Source organism: Tachysurus fulvidraco, chromosome 3 (assembly GCF_022655615.1).
Source record: "Tachysurus fulvidraco isolate hzauxx_2018 chromosome 3, HZAU_PFXX_2.0, whole genome shotgun sequence".
NCBI lineage: Eukaryota > Metazoa > Chordata > Actinopteri > Siluriformes > Bagridae > Tachysurus > Tachysurus fulvidraco.
In genome coordinates, this window is record NC_062520.1 from 24,547,420 (window position 1) to 24,568,570 (window position 21,151).

General features: G+C 43.8%; 2 protein-coding genes and 1 long non-coding RNA gene across 11 annotated transcripts; 1 reads left to right on the forward strand and 2 right to left on the reverse strand.

Annotated features, from left to right (window-relative positions):
- Positions 1–4,013: 4,013 nt before the first annotated feature.
- On the forward strand, positions 4,014–19,563 carry LOC125140855. 8 transcript variants are annotated; one of them, XR_007140144.1, is made up of 6 exons: positions 4,014–4,281; positions 4,908–5,068; positions 6,136–7,207; positions 7,760–7,823; positions 9,000–12,062; positions 12,303–12,320. It is a non-coding gene; the product is annotated as an uncharacterized LOC125140855 (long non-coding RNA). The 8 variants fall into 8 exon arrangements; XR_007140146.1 differs by lacking the exon at positions 7,760–7,823 and having other exon boundaries at positions 4,015–4,281; XR_007140141.1 differs by lacking the exons at positions 9,000–12,062; positions 12,303–12,320 and adding an exon at positions 16,234–17,311 and having other exon boundaries at positions 4,128–4,281.
- On the reverse strand, positions 5,790–9,148 carry LOC113642471 (tubulin beta chain-like). 2 transcript variants are annotated; one of them, XM_027146008.2, is made up of 4 exons: positions 9,010–9,148; positions 7,766–7,874; positions 7,404–7,511; positions 5,790–7,189 (listed from the first exon to the last, which is right to left on the reverse strand). In XM_027146008.2, the coding sequence occupies exons 1-4, from the start codon at positions 9,064–9,066 to the stop codon at positions 6,132–6,134; spliced, it is 1,332 nt and encodes a 443-aa protein (XP_027001809.1). In that variant the 5' UTR covers positions 9,067–9,148; the 3' UTR covers positions 5,790–6,131. The 2 variants fall into 2 exon arrangements, with proteins under 2 accessions (XP_027001809.1, XP_027001817.1); XM_027146016.2 differs by having other exon boundaries at positions 7,404–7,514.
- LOC113642458 (tubulin beta-4B chain-like) lies at positions 12,073–15,102 on the reverse strand. Its single transcript, XM_027145991.2, has 4 exons — positions 14,935–15,102; positions 13,953–14,061; positions 13,606–13,716; positions 12,073–13,356 (listed from the first exon to the last, which is right to left on the reverse strand). The coding sequence occupies exons 1-4, from the start codon at positions 14,989–14,991 to the stop codon at positions 12,299–12,301; spliced, it is 1,335 nt and encodes a 444-aa protein (XP_027001792.1). The 5' UTR covers positions 14,992–15,102; the 3' UTR covers positions 12,073–12,298.
- Positions 19,564–21,151: the final 1,588 nt, after the last annotated feature.

Here is a 21,151-nt window from a genome sequence, read left to right on the forward strand (position 1 = left end):
ATAGCCCACCTTCGACTAAGCAAGAAGCCTCAATGAAAGTCAGTATGGACCGCTGTGTCACAGGAGGCTTGATCAAGAGGCCCAGTTCATAGTGAAATTTGTAAGAAATAACATATAGTGTGCACCCAGATATCATTTTTGTTGGGCACCCAGGAGGTGTGAGAACCCTGGGCACCCTGCGGCACAGATTCTGGTGGCCCACTATGGAATGAGACGTCTGGGCTTTTGTTGCTGCCTGCCAGACATCCCGCCACATTTTTACCTGGATTTTAACACCAGCCTGCCACGCTCCCAGGGAATAAATGTGATCCAAGTAGTAGTGGACCGGCTGTCTAAGGTGTGCAAATTTGTCCCACTGCCCAAACTCCCCTCAGCCAAGAAGCTAGCAGAACTCTTGTTGCACCATGTCGTATGAAGACACACAGCTTCACCTGATTTAGTCTCGGATCGAGACCCACAAATTGCTAGCGGGTTTTGGAAGGCCAAAATAGGTGCCACTGCCAGTCTCTCATCAGGCTCTCATGGTTCTCTTTCTCTGTTGCCTGGCTGCCTCTAATCCGGCAACATGGGTCAGACAGTTGTTAAGTACACCCATAACACCGTTTGGCACTCTGCCCTGGGCATGCCAGTTCGGCTATTCCCCCATTGTTTGCTGAGCAGTCCTTTGCAGCTCCCTAGTGCCTCCTAATGACCAGACCCCACCCCCTCCCATCTTGTCGACTGTCCCCCCGATTTTAGACTCCCAATGTCATGAGAGGGGTGTCCAGTACTTGGTCGATTGGGAGGGCTATGGTCCAGAGGAATGCTCATGGGACCCTGGTTAGGTCAAAAACACCTAAAGCATCATGCGCAGGAAAGTCAGGGGACAAAGCAATATGCACTAAGTGGGATCTCCACCGCGCTGCCAATTTATTTTAGTGATTTTCCCACCTGCTTCTGTGCATTTCCCTAATAGACTGTTCCGGGTTTGCTTGGCATACCAGTAGAGCTTCCAAGTCCTGGTTTATCCTTTCCATCTGACTGTTTGACTCAGAGTGGTAGCCTGATGGGAGACTGGCAGTGGCACATATTAGGTGGCAAAAAAGCCTTTTAAAACTCACTAGTGAATTGGGGGTCTTGATCCGAGACTAAACCAGGTGTAGCTGTACGACGCGGTGTAACAATCTGCTAGCTTCTTGGCTAAGGGAAGTTTGGGCAGTAGGACAAATTTGAACACCTTAGAAAGCTGGTCTCTTGGATCACATTTATTCCCTGGGAGTGAGGCAGGCCGGTGTTAAAGTCCAGGGAAAAATAAAACCAATGGGTAGTGGACCCGCCTCACTGCCAGTTTAGTTTTGTGATTTTCCCATCTGCTTCTGTGCATTTCCCAGATAGACAGTTCCGGGGTCTTTTGGCAGTAGAGCTTCGGGCACCCGCCTCGGTTCGAAGCCTGGTTTGGATGTTTCTCATAAGCTCTCCACCTATCCCTATTATTACTTATATTTGCATATATACATATACAGACATCCCAAGTCTCCCGGAAGTTTTGGGAGTCTCCCGCATATTGATAGGGGCTCCCTGATGCCCGCAAATTAGTTAAAATCTCCCGGAATCTAGAGCAAGCGAGCAAGAGCGCGCATGCAAGACAGAGACTGTACACCAAACCTTGTAGCGCACGCAAGGCAGAGAGGGAGGGGGAGCGAGAGATCTTGTGTGTGCTAGTGTGCGTGTGTGCCTCTCATTAAGCACATGTAAGACAGAGAGCATACCGATTGGCCTGTTTCGGTAAGACAACCAATCAATTGTCAGTGTGGGCGGGCATTTATCTCTTCTCCCGAACCGAATAACTCAGTGTATCTACAAACAGGAGCACCATCATGGCCCATGGCAGAGGGAGAGTGCCCCAAAAAACCAAAGTATAAGACACATTTTACGGCAGACTAGACGAAAGTGTCCCCCTGTTTTATAAGTGTTAAACATAATGACAATCTTGCACGCTGTAAAGTTTGTAACAGTGACTTCAGCATTGCCCATGGCGGGTTAAATGCTTGTAAAAGACGTGATGTTGACGTGACTTCAACAAGTTTCATTTTATCTTCAGCTTATACAAATAGTAAAAGTGATCTACATATTTTAATATAATTAACAAATAATTGGATAACACTTTACAATAAGGTTCATTAGTTAACTTTAGTTTACTACGTTAGTTAACATAAACTAATAATGAACTGCACTTATACAGCAGTTATTTATCTTTGTTAAAGTTAATTTAAAAATTTACTCATTCAGATCTTGTTAACATTAGTTAATGCACTGTGAACTAACATTGTTATGAGCACGGGCCAAACCAGACCCAAACGCAGGAATAAACACTATTTAATAACAAAGGAACACTAATCATGAGACGGACTAAAGACAGGACAAGACAACAGTAGATTCCGTGCTGCACAAGGCAACGCGGCACAGTTATAAGACAGTAGACAGGGTAATCACAATGGGAAACAGGTGTGTGGAAACGGAAGGAGCAAACAAGGTGCGGCTCCCGAAGCGGCAGATCCTCACAAGGTCTAGGAGGGGGAGCAAGGCACACAGCAAAGGCAGGTGGGGGGAGCAAGGCACACGGCAAAGGCAGGTGGGGGGAGCAAGGCACACGGCGAAGGCAGGTGGGGGGAGCAAGGCACACGGCAAAGGCAGGTGGGGGGAGCAAGGCACACGGAGAAGGCAGGTGGGGGGAGCAAGGCACACGGCGAAGGCAGGTGGGGGGGAGCAAGGCACACAGTGAAGGCAGGTGGGGGGAGCAAGGAACACGGCGAAGGCAGGTGGGGGGAGCAAGGCACATGGCGGCGCAGCCAGAGACGTCCACAGCCGAGCTGAAGGGCCGAGCGACGTCCACAGCCGAGCTGAAGGGCCGAGCGATTTCCACAGCCGAGCAGGGGGGGCCGAGTTCTACCCCGACACACCGCAGTCAGTGCCACCTCTCAAAACCCAAAAACTTTTTTTTTTTTTTAATCCTCCACCAAACAGAACAAATCCAAAGGGGCCAAACACGGGCCTGCAACAAGTCAAGTCACTTTTATTGTCACATCACCACAGCACATGTGCCTTGGTGAGTGAAATTCTTAGGAGCAAACTCCAGAAATTGCAGAACAGTTGTACAGATATACCAATAAATATATAGGTAATGAGTTGACAAGTGAAAATGTGCAATTTGCTCATACATATAGTCAGTGCAATATGTGTGTACAATATATACAATTAACAACATAATGAAATCAACAGGTGAAATGTGCAGTATGCTCATATATATAGCCGGTACGATGTGTGTACAATATGTACAAATAACAACCAGATAATGGAATCAGGCGTTGATGTGCCTTCTTCAGTACTGCGTCAGTGTGTATGACCCAGGTGAGATCCTCGCTGATGTTGACGCCGAGAAACTTTTAGCTGCTCGCCCGTTCCACGGGTGTCTTGTTGATGGTGATGGGTTTGTATTCACTCCTCTGTCTCCTGAAATCCACCACCAGCTCCTTGGTCTTGCTCCTTAGTCAATGTTGAGTGAGAGGTTCTCACTGAAGGCAACGCGGCACAGTTAAATAGACAGGGTAATCACAATGGGAAACAGGTGTGTGGAAACGGAAGGAGCAAACAAGGGCGGGGCAGACACGTGACGATGAACAATAACACATGCACGTGGCCAAAGTCCGGGCTGAGTCCTGACAAACATGAACAAACCATAAACAGCTGTATTTTTATTAACTAACTTGTCCTCCTTTCTTTTATTTTTTTTGGGGGGGGTGGGGGTGGGGGGGGGTTATCAGAACTGTCATCACATCATCCGTATGTTACTCACACTACTGCTGCTGCATACTGTACAAAAATCATAATATTGCACAATATTGTTAAGTTGCACTTCCCACAACTTTATGTACAGAACTGATCAGTCATATGTTCTGTATTCATATTTAATACTCATAATGTTTATTGTATCACATCTGCATTGTCTTGTATAGTCTGTATTATCTTGTATAGTATAGTTTTATTTATGTCTGTACTTTTGAGAGTCACAAACAGCTGGAACTAAATTCCTTGTGTGTGTCAACACACTTGGCCAATAAACCTGATTCTAATTCTGATTCAGATATCCTTTTCTTCACTCCCTGTCCAGCCACACACTTTCTCTATCTGCCACAGACACCTGTCTGCTTCCACCATCCTCTAGGATAGTTGGCCTGACCTGGCACCCTCTGCTCCTGGCGGAACCGAGGTCCCCCCATAACAACAAAAGATTATCTTTACTCGGTACAGTGTCTTTTTGTTTATTGTCCATCTATTGATGTCTTTTTGTAATTAAATACTAAAGAATAGTTATGTGATGTAAAATTCTCACACATTGACTACAAAGCTGATTTTGTTAGTTTAATGAATGTGTATCATTTACATAAGATAGATACCTAAATTCATTCAACAGATTTAGCCTCATTAATGAGCAATTCTTGCTCATTTATTAGCAAGGAAAGGCTTAAAATTATTACATTGTTATGAATGTCATATAACTGCTTTTATCATGCTCTTTGCATGATTTGTTAAATTGGTTATCAGAATTGTCAGTCATCACATCATCAGTGTATGTTACTCACACTACTGCTGCTGCATACTGTACAAAAATCATAATATTGCACAATATTGTTAAGTTGCACTTCCCACAACTTTATGTACAGAACTGATCAGTCATATATTCTGTATTCATATTTAATACTCATAATGTCTATTGTATCACATCTGCATTGTCTTGTATAGTCTGTATTATCTTGTATAGTATAGTTTTATTTATGTCTGTACTTTTGAGAGTCACAAACAGCTGGAACTAAATTCCTTGTGTGTGTCAACACACTTGGCCAATAAACCTGATTCTAATTCTGATTCAGATATCCTTTTCTTCACTCCCTGTCCAGCCACACACTTTCTCTATCTGCCACGGACACCTGTCTGCTTCCACCATCCTCTCGGATAGTTGGCCTGACCTGGCACCCCCTGCTCCTGGCGGAACCGAGGTCCCCCCATAACAACAAAAGATTATCTTTACTCGGTACAGTGTCTTTTTGTTTATTGTCCATCTATCGATGTCTTTTAGTTAGTCTTTTTTTGTAATTAAATACTAAAGAATAGTTATGTGATGTAAAATTCTCACACATTGACTACAAAGCTGATTTTGTTAGTTTAATGGATGTGTATCATTTACATAAGATAGATACCTAAATTTATTCAACATATTTAGCCTCATTAATAAGGAATTTTTGCTCATTTACTAGCAAGGAGAAAGGTGTTATTGTTATGAATGTCACATAACTGCTTTTATCATGCTCTTTGCATTATTTGTTGAATTGGCTGTTACGTAAAAAACATGGGACACAGCACACATATGTGTGAAGATCCTGAGTCTGTCTGTGTCCCCATTTATTTCCTCCAAACCTTGGTCCTGTGATTCTAATCTAAGATAATTCAAAATTATACGGACCAACACTATCTGAAATGTTGAAACGGCATCATTGTGCAAAGTCGTCCCATTGTAGTGCAACACTCACTTTAGAAAGAATACACAAACACGGTAGAATCAGAATCATTTTAGAATCAGACTAAAATTTGTTTTTATTTTTTTCCTCTGGCTATATAAAGCAAGAGCTTTAGAGATAAAAAAAAGAAAGTAAATAATGTATATGAACATTTACATAATTTGGCAGATGCCCTTATCCAGAGAGACTTTTATTATTTAATTTTTTTTATACAACTGAGCAATTGAGGATTAAGGGCCTTACTCAGGGGCCTAACAGTGGCAGCTTGTTGGACCAGGGATGGAACTCACAACCTTCCAATTGGTAGCCCAACACCTTAACCACTAGGCCACCACATGAACCCTCCCCCATCTCCATCACAGCTTAATTTTATTGGACTTCATTATATTTTTGGTTTATGTTATATTTTCATTATATTTTGTTTGGTTTAAACCAGCTTGCACAGCTCTGCCCATCGGGCGGAGACACTTACGGTTGATTCCGCATGTGCTGTGCTACATTTATTTCTACCTTAAATAACTCCCTCCATATCCTGCTCCTATTCCCACTCCCCTGCACTCAATGAATCTTCTCTGCTTCTTAGGCGACTTCATCAGCCTCCTCTTCAAACTCGCCCTCATCTTCAGCAGAAGCATCCTGGTACTGCTGGTACTCGGAGATCAGGTCATTCATATTGCTCTCGGCCTCGGTGAACTCCATCTCATCCATGCCCTCTCCAGTGTACCAGTGCAAGAAGGCCTTGCGTCGGAACATGGCAGTGAATTGCTCAGAGATGCGCTTGAACAGCTCCTGGATGGCTGTGCTGTTACCGATGAAAGTGACAGACATCTTTAGACCGCGTGGTGGGATGTCACACACAGCTGTCTTGACATTGTTGGGGATCCATTCCACAAAGTAGCTGCTGTTCTTGTTCTGAACATTGAGGATCTGTTCATCCACCTCCTTCATGGACATGCGGCCACGGAAGACAGTGGCTGCGGTCAAGTAACGACCGTGGCGTGGATCACAGGCAGCCATCATGTTTTTGGCATCAAAGACCTGCTGTGTGAGCTCGGGCACGGTGACAGCACGATACTGCTGGCTTCCCCTGCTGGTAAGAGGTGCAAAACCAGTAATGAAGAAGTGCAGACGTGGGAAGGGCACCATGTTGACAGCCAGCTTGCGCAGGTCAGCATTGAGCTGCCCGGGGAAGCGGAGGCATGTGGTGACACCACTCATGGTAGAAGAGACGAGGTGGTTCAGGTCACCATAAGTGGGAGTGGTGAGTTTCAGTGTGCGAATGCAGATGTCGTACAGAGCTTCGTTGTCGATGCAGAATGTCTCGTCTGTGTTCTCCACCAGCTGATGAACAGAGAGTGTGGCGTTGTAGGGCTCCACCACTGTGTCAGACACTTTAGGAGAAGGCACCACACTGAAGGTGTTCATGATACGGTCAGGATACTCCTCACGAATCTTGCTGATGAGCAGTGTGCCCATACCAGATCCGGTGCCACCACCCAGCGAGTGGGTGAGCTGGAAGCCCTGGAGGCAATCGCAGCTCTCAGACTCCTTTCTCACAACATCCAGGACAGAATCCACCAGCTCTGCTCCCTCTGTGTAGTGGCCTTTAGCCCAGTTATTACCAGCACCACTCTGACCTGGAACCAAAAAAAGGAGTAAGTGTAAATATCTGTAAATATCATTAAAATATTCAGTGAATATCAATGATTTTTTCGTAAACGCATTTATGTTATGAGTGAGAAGCTGTGATTGACCGGCAGGTATATGGAATACCTTGTGATAGAAAATATAAACAACAATACATGATACAAGAGTAAATCAATTCCTAAATCTCTTTTCCTGATGACTCACCAAACACAAAGTTGTCGGGCCTGAAGATTTGGCCGAAGGGCCCACAGCGAACTGAGTCCATGGTGCCAGGCTCCAGGTCAACTAGAATAGCTCGGGGTACATATTTACCTCCTCCATTGAAAGAGAGAGAGAGAAAGAGAGAGAGAGAGAGAGAGAGAGAGAGAGAGAGAGAGAGAGAGAGAGAGAGAGAGAGAGAGAGAGAGAGAGAAAGAGAGCATTTCAATACACACAGATAATTTATATAAAACATCTAATAATGATATCTGTATCATTGCTTTAGTGTATAATAAATATAAATTTAATATGCATGTGCTGAGAAAGACCTCTGACCTACATTACATTGTGTTATTTTACAGTTGTACCTGTAGCCTCATTATAGTAGACACTGATTCTGTCCAGCTGCAGATCGCTATCCCCATGGTAGGTTCCTGTCGGGTCAATGCCATGTTCATCGCTAATCACCTCCCAAAACTTAAAAAGCAAAACAAAATAAAACCCCACAAATCAGTCCACATATTTGTACAATTTCAAAACTAACTCATCTCATCATTGCAGTTTTAATGATGTTATTTAATGACTGGGAAAGAAGAAGTAATAAAAAGAGGGAGCAAATTGACAGTGCAGCAATATCCCTAGCAGTGCAGTTTATTGACTAGGGTTGCAAAATTCCGGGAATTTTCAAGGCTGGAAACTCTCCATGGGAATTAACAGGAATATATGGAAATAAAATGGGAATTAAAAAAATAAATTCAGAGTTGTCTATAACAAGGAACTTAATTCGACTGCAACTGTAATTAAAAAAAATCTTGCAGCATAATTTTGTTTAAAACAACAAGATTTAATGCAATTTAAGTTGAATTTGTACCCTGCATTCCTCGGTCACTTGCACACAGTACACTGCTTACTGGAGTGCCATTAAGGCCAAACCCCCTGCATGTACTTGCATTCTTTCATAACATGCACAGTAACATGTTATTTTAGGGTCATTTAACTAGTTGCTTATTAGCATGAATATTAATAGATATATGCTATTTATTAGTACTTATTAAGCACATATTAATGCCTTATTCTGCATTACCTTATTCTACATTCTTAATTGTACCCAATACCTAAACTTAATAACTACCTTACTATGTATCTCTTAATAAGCAGTAAATTAGGAGTGTTACCACATGCACAGATAATTTGATGACCTTCCCCCATACATTCACTCCCCCCTGAAATAAAAAAAATTCCCATAAATTCCTGTAAATTCTCATAAATTCCTGTAAATTTGGAATATTTCCAAAATTTCCCTGATTAAGTTCACGTGGAAAGTTTCCAGAAATTTACATTTGAGTCAGTACATAAACTGCACTGCTAGTTTATGCAATTGAAACAATGCATTTTCTGTGTGTCTGAAATTATTACTCTTTGTGGAGTATATTACATATTTGGGAAGTGTGTGAAATTGCATATAGTGAAGTGCACTTTATTATTTATAACTTGTACTTGGTTTTAGTCTGGAGTCTGGAGCTTTTCATTGTTGCATCTCCAAAACTGCAGTACAACTCATTAAATCTATAATCAATTCTATTTTTTTTTCTTTTTTTTTAGCTATTCTTACCTTGGCACCAATCTGGTTACCGCACTGGCCGGCCTGGATATGAACAATCTCCCTCATGATTAACACTTGGAATAACGTTTTTGTTTCACGGATGTAACCGCGTAGCTTTTTTCAAAGGGTTTATATGCCTGGATTAACTCCAGCGAGATACCGGGTGCTATGGGCAGAATCAGAATCAGAATCAGAATAAGAATAAGAATCAGAATCAGAATCAAAAATAGCTTTATTGCTAAGTATGCTTAAGCATACAAGGAATTTGTTTTTAATGTCATACTCTTGTAGTACACAGACAACACACAGACAATAAAAATAAGTTGAGAATAAAAACAAATAGACATATGTAAATATAAATAGACAAACAAAAATTGAAAAATTGAAAAATAAATTAAAAAATAAATCAGTTGTATGTACTGCTATAGATTGAATGGAATAGAATAGAATAGAATAGAATAGAATAGAATAGAATAGAATAGAATAGAATGAGATGCGGGGATATACTAGCATGGAACTGGTAACAAATAAATATAGGATATTGTTATTGCATAATGGGGGAACATTTTAATGTTCATTAGGTAGATTGCCTTTATAGGGCTCTGTAGCACCTTGTGAGTAGAGTCCAAGAAGTTGGCACCAGGCAACCCCCATCTCCATCACAGTTTCATTTAATTGGGGTTCATTACATCTATTTGGCTTCACCAAATTCTATAGATAGAATAAACCGCCACCTTATCGTGGTGGAGGGGTTTGCGTGCCTGAATGATCCTAGGAGCTATGTTGTCTGGGGCTTTCTGCCCCTGGTAGGGTCTCCCAAGGCAAACAGGTTCTGGGTGACGGGCCAGACAAAGGCTCACATGCGAGTGCCTGGTGGCCGGGCTCAGCCCGAAGGAGTGACTTGGGGCCGATCTCCTGTGGGCCCACCACCTGCAGGAGGAACCGTAAGGGGCTGGTGCAATGGGGATTGGGTGGCAGTCGAAGGCGGGGACCTCGGCAACCCAATCCCCGAACAAGGAATCTGGCTCTAGGGTCATGGAATGTCACCTCGCTGGGGGAAGGAGCCTGAGCTGGTGCGAGAGGTTGAGAGATACCGACTAGAGGTAGTTGGACTCCCCTTCACACACAGCTTAGGCTCTGGAACCAAACTCCTCGAGAGAGGCTGGACTCTATTACTCTGGAGTTGCTCACGGTGAGAGGCGGCGGGCTGGTGTGGGCTTGCTCATAACCCCCCAGCTCAGCAGCCATGTGTTGGAGTTCACCCCGAGGAACAAAAGGGTTGTTTCCCTGCGCCTTCGGTTCAGGGATAGGGCTCTCAGTGTTATTTGCACTTACGGGCCAAATGGCAATGTAGAGTACCCGACCTTCTTGGCGTCTCTGGGAGGGGTGCTTTAAAGGGCTCCAACCGGGGACTCCGTCGTTCTACTGGGAGACTTCAACGCTCACATGAGCAGCAACAGTGACACCTGGAGAGGCGGTGTTCTGTTATTGGACTTCTGTGCTAGTCACAATTTGTCCATAACGAACACCATGTCCAAGCATAAGGGTGTCCATAAGTGCACGTGGCACCAGCACACCCTAGGTCAGAGGTCGATGATCGACTTTGTGGTTGTTTCATCTGACCTCCGGCCGTATGGTCTTGGACACTCAGCTAAAGACTTGGACAGACTTGGCAGACCCAATCGTACTGTGAGGGTCTGCTGGGAACATTTGGCAGAGTCTCCGGTCAGAGAGATCTTCAACTCCCATCTCTGGCAGAGCTTCAACCAGATCCTGAGGAAGGTTGGAGACATTGAGTCTGAGTGGACCATGTTCTCCACTTCCATTCTTGACGTGGCCGATCAGAGCTGTGGCCATAAGGTCTCCGGTGCCTGTCATGGTGGCAATCCTCGAACCCGGTGGTGGACCCCAGAAGTAAGGGATGCCGTCAAGCTAAAGAAGGAGTCCTATCGAGCCTGGTTGGCTCGGTGGACTCCGGTGGTAGATGATATGTTAAAAGACGGCCAAGCGCACTTTAGCCTGGGTGGTTGCAGAGGGAAAAACCCGGGTCTGGGAGGAGTTCGGTGAGGCCATGGAGAAGGACTACCGGTTGGCCTTGAAGAAATTTTGGCAATCCGTCCGGGGCCTCAGGAGGGGAAGCAGTGCCCTGCACACACTGTTTACAGTGGGAGTGGGAATCTGCTGACTTCGACTGGGGACATCCTCAGATGGTGGAAGGAGTACTTTGAGGATCTCCTCAACCGAAACGACATGTCTTCCACTGAGGAAGCAGAGGCCGAGGGCTCAGTTGTGGACTCGTCAATCTCCCAAGTTGAGGTCACTGAGGTAGTTAAGAATGAGTGGATGAGATCCACCCTGAGTACCTCAAGTCTCTGGATGTTGCAGGGCTGTCTTGTTTGACACACCTCTGCAACATCGCGTGGCAAATGGGGACAGTGCCTCTGGACTGACAGACAGAGGTGGTGGTTCCTCTGTTTAAGAATGGGGACCAGAGGGTGTGTTCCAAATACAGGGGGATCACACTCCTCAGCCTCACCGGAAAAGTCTATGTCAGGGTAATGGAGAGGAGAATTTGGCCGATAGTCATACCTCAGATTCAGGAGGATCTGCAAACAGTTTCATTATATAACAATAACATTGTTGCAATAATGATGTGCAATTATAGAACCAGGAGTCTGCAAAGCTGGTGTCAGTAACACGGGGATAAAAGACCCAAATGCAGGACAGCTAAAATAAACAGGATTTACTAACTTAATAAAAACATGAAACACAGACACAGACTAGAGACAGGACAACAACGACAGGACAAAAGAGGGGATTCCGTGCTATTCAAGGCAACGCGGCTCAACTAAATACTAATAACCATCAGACACATAAGGAGCAGGTGTGCAGAGACGGGGAGGAAGAGACAAGGGGGGGGCAGGCACGTGACACCAAACATAAACAAAAACACGTGGTCCGGGCTGAGTCCTAACAGCTGGTTTCTGATATGTAGCCCTCCCAACAAAAATAGGCCACTTCGTACCTTTTCTGCTGTGAATAGAGACGGATTGAAGACACTGGTACACTGGATTTATAATGAAAATACTAGTGGTTTTATTCTGTGCTCAAGAACATTTAATCAAGACTTATCTGGTTGTTTTTGTCCCATTTGTCTAGTATTAACTTTAATTTCAACATTAACTTTAAGATACTTATGATTGATTCCACATGTGCTGTGCTTATCTCCCCCTTAAATAACACTACTCCTTCCCAATCCTGCTCCCATTCCCTGCCCTCAAGGAATCTTCTCTGCTTCTTAGGCGACCTCTTCCTCCTCCTCTTCAAACTCGCCCTCATCTTCAGTGGTAGCATCCTGGTACTGCTGGTACTCTGAGATCAGGTCATTCATATTGCTCTCGGCCTCGGTGAACTCCATCTCGTCCATGCCCTCTCCAGTGTACCAGTGCAAGAAGGCCTTGCGTTGGAACATGGCAGTGAATTGCATAGAGATGCGCTTGAACAGCTCCTGGATGGCTGTGCTGTTACCGATGAAAGTGACAGACATCTTGAGACCGCGTGGTGGGATGTCACACACAGCAGTCTTGACATTGTTGGGGATCCATTCCACAAAGTAGCTGCTGTTCTTGTTCTGAACGTTGAGCATCTGTTCATCCACCTCCTTCATGGACATGCGGCCACGGAAGACTGTGGCTACAGTCAGGTAACGACCTTGGCGTGGATCACAGGCAGCCATCATGTTTTTGGCATCAAAGACCTGCTGTGTGAGCTTGGGCACGGTGACAGCACGATACTGCTGGCTTCCCCTGCTGGTAAGAGGTGCAAAACCAGTAATGAAGAAGTGCAGACGTGGGAAGGGCACCATGTTGACAGCCAGCTTGCGCAGGTCAGCATTGAGCTGTCCGGGGAAGCGGAGGCATGTGGTGACACCACTCATGGTAGAAGAGACGAGGTGGTTCAGGTCGCCATAAGTGGGAGTGGTGAGTTTCAGAGTGCGGAAGCAGATGTCGTACAGAGCTTCATTGTCGATGCAGAATGTCTCGTCTGTGTTCTCCACCAGCTGATGAACAGAGAGTGTGGCGTTGTAGGGCTCCACCACTGTGTCAGACACTTTAGGAGAAGGCACCACGCTGAAGGTGTTCATGATACGGTCAGGATACTCCTCACGAATCTTGCTGATGAGCAGTGTGCCCATACCAGATCCGGTGCCACCACCCAGCGAGTGGGTGAGCTGGAAGCCCTGGAGGCAATCGCAGCTCTCAGACTCCTTTCTCACAACATCCAGGACAGAATCCACCAGCTCTGCTCCCTCTGTGTAGTGGCCTTTAGCCCAGTTATTACCAGCACCACTCTGACCTGCAACCAAAAAAAGGAGTAAACATAAATATCCATAAATATCCTTAAAATATTCAGTGAATATCAATGATTTTTGATCAATGGTTTTGAGTTAAAAACTGTGGTTGACAGGCAGGTATATAAAATACCTTGTGATAGAAAATACAAGATACATCTCAAACAACTGTAAGTCTAAAATAAATTTTCTTAGATTATGCAAAATTACAAAAAAGTAAATCAATTCCTAAATCTCTTTTCCTGGTGACTCACCAAACACGAAGTTGTCGGGCCTGAAGATTTGGCCAAAGGGTCCAGAGCGGACTGAGTCCATGGTGCCAGGCTCCAGGTCAACTAGAATAGCTCGGGGTACATATTTACCTCCTCCATTGAAAACGAGAGAGAGAGAGAGAGAGAGAGAGAGAGAGAGAGAGAGAGAGAGAGAGAGAGAGAGAGAGAGAGAGAGAGAGAAGAGCAGTTCAATACACATAAACATCTAATACTGATATTGGTATCATTACATTGGTGTACATTATAGTGTGTGTGTGTGTGTGTGTGTGTGTGTGTGTGTGTGTGTGTGTGTGTGTGTGTGTGTGTGTGTGTTATTTTACATTTTGTACCTGTAGCCTCATTATAGTAGACATTTATTCTTTCCAGCTGCAGGTGACTATCCCCTTGGTAGGTTCCTGTTGGGTCAATGCCATGTTCATCGCTAATCACCTCCCAGAACTATATTTTTTTTAAAAACACACAAACAAGTCAGTCCACATATTCATACAACTTCAAACTAACTCAACACTGTAGTTTGAATGATCTGTTATTTTATGACTATGAAACATTGGATAATTAAAAGAGGGAACAAATTGACAGCGCAGCATGTGGCTGGGCGTATTCCAATAGCCCCAGCAGTGCAGTTTATTTATTGGCTCAACTGTTGTTTTTTATTGAGTCAAATGCAATTTCTTTGTGTCTGAAACAGCTGCTCCGTGTGGAGTATATAACATTTGCGAAGTGTGTGAAATAGCATACTGTATAGTGAAGTGCACTTTATTTTTGCAAATTTGTACTTGGTTAAACATTGCAGACTGATGTTCAAGCACCTATTGAATCGCTGAAATTGCCTCTAAATGTGTTGGGAATAAAGGCTGTTAAGACAGACATTGAGATATTTTGCCATATATATCTTAATGTCTCTTTTAACAGCCTTCTCATTGTAATATGATATTCATTTTAACAGTAATATTTTGCAATGTTTCAGACTATTCAGAGTGATAATATTTTATAACCTTTTGATGATAAAACACTCATGCAAATTAGATATAGCTGCATAGGGTAAAGCAATCTTGTGGCTTCTGGTTGGTTGGAATGAAAACCTGCACCCACACTGGTCCTTTCCGGATAAGATTGGACACCGCTACTATACTATTATAGTAGCTATTATTCATATGAACGACAAATAAGTTTTGAATGTGCTATGAGCAAGGAAGGGCACTCCTCTGTATTCTGGAGCTTTTCATCGTTGCATCTCCAAAAGTTGCAGTTCAACCTCATTGCATCTATAATCAATTCTTTTTTCTTTCTTTTTTTTAAAGCTATTCTTACCTTGGCACCGATCTGGTTACCGCACTGGCCGGCCTGCATATGAACAATCTCCCTCATGATTAATGCTTAGAAAAATGTGGCTTTCTGAAGGCTTTATATGCCATTGTAAGACTGGGTGCAGTATGGGCAGGCCATATCAACACCTACTTGCCATCTGATTGGTTTAAATGAGGCAAACGCAGCAAAGATCAATTTGATTGGCTTATTATCAGAATCAGTATCAGAATCAGAATCACAAATAGCTTCATTGCCAAGTATGCTTGCACATACAAGAAATTTGTTTTAGTTTCATATGATTCCAGTACACAGAGACAACAACACACAGACAACAAAAATAAGAGAATTAAAAAAACAATTTAAAAAATACATATGCAGTTCTATAAATGATAGAATGGAATGGGTTATGTCTGATTCAGTGTATGGCGTTTCTTTGTTATGTTGCCATCACCCATATATTTATTAAGAAAGTCTTGAAAAACTACTTGGTGAGCCGAGCGGACAAATACGGAGTATTCACTTCATTACTGCTGTGTATGTGCTCTATGTGAGTGACATAGATGCTTATGTAGGTGGGTTTCGACTTATGGCGAAAATCAAAATCAAAATCAAAATCAAAGTGCATAAGTTCGCTACAGAAACCAAGACTTTGTCTCCCCTCGCAAAGCAGCATGTTGTGCCACATTGTCCCCAAAAGTTAATGCCCACCTGAGTTACGTTGCCGTTAGGGACGTGCTCAACCAGCATACGTGCCGGTGAAACTATCATGAGCCCACTAAAATGGGGTCTTGGAAACAGCATGAGCCTGATAGTAGGCGAATGGAGCAAAATGTCTGCATGTGTCACAGAGCATATACAAGCCTACAGTGAGACTGTCTGCCTTGCATGTTCCATGCCACCAGAGTGATGGGCGGCCTCTGATTTCTGATGAGTACATAAAGTACTACATGGGATTTTTATCAGAAACGGCAGGCTTTAATCATTTAAACAGGAGGAGGAGGAGACTACGCAAGGAAAGTCACATGTGTTTGCTTGGCTGAGTATTTGGATTTAGTTGAAGTTTTTAATTGGATTATCTTTGAGTTTATACTTGAACATCTTCCTTCTTACAAAGGGTGAACACAATGCCAAATGCATCTTAACATATACTTGCTCTAAATGCTTTTTGATATCGCAAATTTTTATGTTTTCCTGAGTGTCCGCTTCTAGCTGGTTAGCCCATTAGCATCACTAGCCCTCTCACACCAATTATCTTTGTTGTACTTGCCCTAAAACACCATGTCGCTTGTGTCTGCATTTAAGTGCAGGTGAAAACACGCTCGAGGTGCACTTGGTGGAACTGAAGCTGGAGGCCTTGGAGAAGCAGATTCTCGACCTACAGATGATGCAGGCCCAACAGTGGGAGTGGAAGGCCGCACTGGAATCTTGCCGGTTGGTTGCTCACCTGTCCCAGGTAAATTCCTTGTGTAAAACTAGTACTTCCTCCACCTCTACTCTGCAGATTTCTTTGTCCAAGCCCAGTGCACCCAGGAAGAGTCCGGCCCACGTGTCGTTTACTCCAGCGCCAGGGTACCACGGACCCTGTGTGCAGCAGCAGTGGAAGACGTGAGCCTGGCCCCGGTCAAGGACCTCTTCCCCTCCATCGCCACCGATCTTGGAGATCTAAACCAGGAGCTGCTTCACCCCCCTTCACGAAACGAAATGAGATGTTGCGATCATCAGAGACACCATCGCCCACCGTGTATGTGCTACTGCTATATGGTGTCACTGCACAGGTACCTGGGAGCTGTTCTTTTTCATGCCAGCATAAACAACACCAGCCTGAGGCAGTTGGAGGTCCTGAAGAGAGACATCAAGAACCTGGTGAAGATGGTTCGCAGCACATAGCCCACAGCAAGGATCATCGTGTCTGGACCGCTTCCCAGAGTACCAGCGAGGAATCGAGAGGTTCATTAGACTTTTTGCCTTAAATGAATGTTTACAGTTCACGTATCATTCAAACCGCTCCACGGACAATGCCATTGCCACAGCCCTTCATTTAGCCCTCACCCACCTGGACAATAAAGACACTTATGTACAAATGCTGTTCATAGACTTTAGTTCAGCATTCAGTATAGTCATCCCTCAGCACCTGATAGAGAAGCTAAGACTGCTGGGACTGAAATCCTCCCTCTGCAACTGGATCCTGGACTTCCTGACTGGGAGACCTCAGTCAGTCCGGATCGGGAACAGCATCTAAAGCACCACCACACAGAATACTGGAGCCCCTAAGGGCTGCGTGGTCAGTCCACTGCTGTTCACCTTGCTGACTCACAACTGTGCATCAATGCACAGATTGAACCATATTATCAAGTTTGCAGATGACATGGTCTCATCAGCAAGAAGTCAGCATACAGAGGGGAGGTGCAACAGCTAACATCTAACCTGGTGTAGAGCCAACAACCTGTCTCTGAATGTTGATAAAACTAAAGAGATGGTTGTTGACTTCAGGAGAGCACAGCCTGGCCACTCTCCGCTGAACATTGACGGATCATTTGTAGAGATCATCAAGAGCACTAAATTTCTTAGTGTTCATCTAGCGGAGAACTTCACCTGGTCACTCAACACCAGCTCCATCACCAACAAAAGCAAGCAGTGTCTCTACTTCTTACAAAGGCTGAAAAAGACACATGTCCCTCCCCCCATCCTGACTACTTTTTATAGTACAGAGGGACTATTAAGAGCATTCTGTGCAGCTGCATCGCTGTCTGGTTTGGGAACTGCACCATCTTGGATTTCAAGACTATCTCTCTTCCCTCTGTCATGGACACTTACACTACATGCTGCATCTGCAAAGCCAACAGCATTGTGGATGACCCACACACCCCTCACACACACACTCTTCAGCCTCCTGCCGTCTGGAAAAAGGTACCGAAGCATTCGGGCCCTCACGTCCAGACTGTGAAACAGTTTCTTCCGACAAGACATCAGACTCCTTAATAACTGAAACTGACCTGTTCTGAGCACAGCATCGTCACTGATGAGAACTGGTTCACAATTGACTCAACTGGTTAAATGAAAGAAAGTAACATACACATGCACGTCAACTTTATGGACTGCACAGACCTAAACCAAATAAACACACTTCCAATATACTGTACATCCATCAACCTGTTTACATGCTGTTTACATCCATCAACCTGTTTACATGCTGTTTTTGCACACTTTTTTTGCTCTTTGCACATACTGTCTCACATTTCAGTCATTTGCTGTTTTGCACAATACTTAACATTATCTCAGGGACCTTCTGCTATGACACTGTGTTCACTCTGATATTACTGCATGCAATATTGTTGAACATACAGTATTTACACTGGTCTGCACTGTTTCTGTTTATTGTCTTCTGTGTATTGGCTTTTTTTGTATTGTCTTTTGTATTTTTTGTCTGCACAGTCTTTTGTCCTGCACTGTCTTGTCTGTCTTGTTTGTCTTGTCCTGCACTGTTTGCATCTGGTTGCATAGTTGCACGTTATGTGGCTAAGACTTACTTACTTTTTAAGTCCTTAGCTCTGTCTTTGTTTTATGTAGCACCATGGTCCTGGAGAAACGTCTCATTTCACTGTGTATTGCAACAGCTATATATGGTTGAAATGACAATAAAAGCTTCTTGACTTGACTTGACAGTTGTGGTGTCGTGATCAGAATCTACTCTTTATTGGAATGTTTTCTGGGAGCGTCCTAGGCTATTCCGTGCTGATGGCCTGCACCCCAGCAGAGTTGGAGCTGAAAATATCTCCAGGGTGCTGCACACCGTCTGATTGGTAAATTAAATCATACTTCTGATAGCTATTCGCACCTCATCATCAAATAGTTACAAATGCACACACAGCTCATCCTATGGAAACTGTGTCTGTTCCCCGAGTAATGAGATCAAAAAGTAAATTCATGAAAATACTCTAAATAATCTTTCTATAATTAGAAGAATGCTCTCACTCACCACGAGAAATGGGCAGGGGTGGTGGTACAGGTCTACTGTTGTCAAGAAGATGGTGTTTCATACCTCTAATCTTGTCTCATTTAACCATCTCCTCCTTTGAATTTCATGCCATTTCAGATACCTCTCCAATCAACCTTGTCATCATTGTTGTCTACCTCCCTCCTGGTCCCCTAAGAGACTTCCTGGAAGAAATGGACACATTGCTCAATGCTTTCCCTTCTGACAGCACCCCTCTGGCGGTGCTTGGCGATTTCAACCTCCCCTCTGACAAGCTTCAATCTTCTTCCGTCCTGACTCTTCTGGAATCATTCACCCTGATGCTCAACAGCTACCTCCACACACACAAAGGAGGAAATGTCCTGGACCTGGTTTTTACCCTCCTTCCCCAGATACAGACATGACTGCTACCCCACTTCTCCAATCATCACCTGGTATCCTTCACCATATCTCCCTATCCTACCTAAAACTAACTTTCACCTTCTCTCTCTTACAGCCCTCAACCTCCACTCTGTCTCGCCTTCTGTAACTTCTGGCACTCTTTCAACTCCTCCTGATACTGAGTCATTTTCCTCACTACCCATGGATTCAGCCACAGACACTTTCCTCTCTTCTCTTTCCTCAACCATGGACTTTCTCTGCCATATGTCCACTAAACTCAAGAAAACTTCTTGTTCTGCTCTTTGGCTTTCAGATGTGCTGCACAACAATCAAAGAGAGGTAAGATCATCTTAGGAAACTGGAAGAAATCCCAACTTGATGCAGATCTTGACTCTTACCGTACAAATTTCTCCTCAGATGTGACTTCTGCAAAAACTTCCTTCTAAAATGAAAAGCTTGATGTTTTGGCACAACATCCTCAGAAGCTCCACATCATCTCTTCTCTACTGAACTCCCCAGCTCCACCTGCTTACTACGAGAAGATTGAGAAAATCTGCAGGACCTTCACTTCTGCCCCGACTGCACCTACATCTAATGCAATTAGGATCTAAATAAATTTTCTTAATGAGAGGCCTAATAACTGCCAACTTGAAGGATTTAGGGACGTGACCTAAAGCTAATGAGGAGTTAACAATATTAAGAAGAGGCTCACCAGCTTTATGTACCATCTTCTTTCAGTAATTTAGTTGGAATAGAATCTTGTAAACAAGATTTTTTAGCTGTAGTAATAAGTTTATCTAGATCTTCCTGTCCTGTACTTCTAAAGCACTGTAGTTGTGAGTGTAGAGATTTAGGTGCCTGGGTCATGAGATGCTGTCGGGTTGAACATCAACTATTTGGTTCCTGATACGTTCAATTTTATTAGTGAAGAATCTCATAAAGTCGTCACTACTGAACTGTGATTGAATAGTGTTTTCAGATATCTGATTTTTTTGTAAATCTAGCTGCTGTGCTAAATAGAGCACAGGGATTGTTCTGGTTATTTTCTATGAGTTTGCTCAGGTGCTCAGCCCTGGCAGCTTTTAGAGACTGTCTATAGCTGGACATACTGTCACACAATTCTAAAATCCACTTTAGTTTTTCTCCACTTTCCCTCAAGGTTACAGGTTGCTCTCTTGAGGGTGTGAATATGACATTAAATGGTGCAGGTGTTTTCTCTCTAACGTTCTTTAATCGGATGGGGGCAACAGTGTCTAATGTACTAGTGAAGATAGTGTCTATGCTGTCAATCATTTCATCTAGATTGTTTGCGTATGATTACAATGCATTACAACCTTAACTCAGACTTGATGACTGCAGTGCCCATGCCAGTATGTTCTGACTTGAAGACTCGTGTTCATCGTGTCTCTACAATAAAGACTACTGCACAAGAAAATCCAAGTCTCCTGGTTTACTCTGAAATATGTTCACAACAACAAACCTTTAGACAGCTTATCAAGGTGCTCTCTATGGTCTCCTTGAAGGTGGTGAGGATGGGAAGGGAGGGAGATAAAGCTTTTTTCAACCTCTGCATGAAGTAGAGATGCATGCAGGATTTCTTAGCTATACAGATCCAGGAGAGGGCTACTGAGAGGTGAATACTAAGAAACCTTATGCTTTTAACTCTCCACAGATGTTCCATGTATGTGCAGTGATGAAAGGTCCATATAAGTCCTCCTGTTTTCAGCAAAAGTCTCTTTGGTTTTAGTGACAATGATAGACTGCATCACAGTAGTAAAATTTAGTAGGCTTATTTGAACATTTTAACAACAACTGTAACGTCACAGCTGGCTTTCAGGCAAATCCATGACAATCAGCATGTTTCCT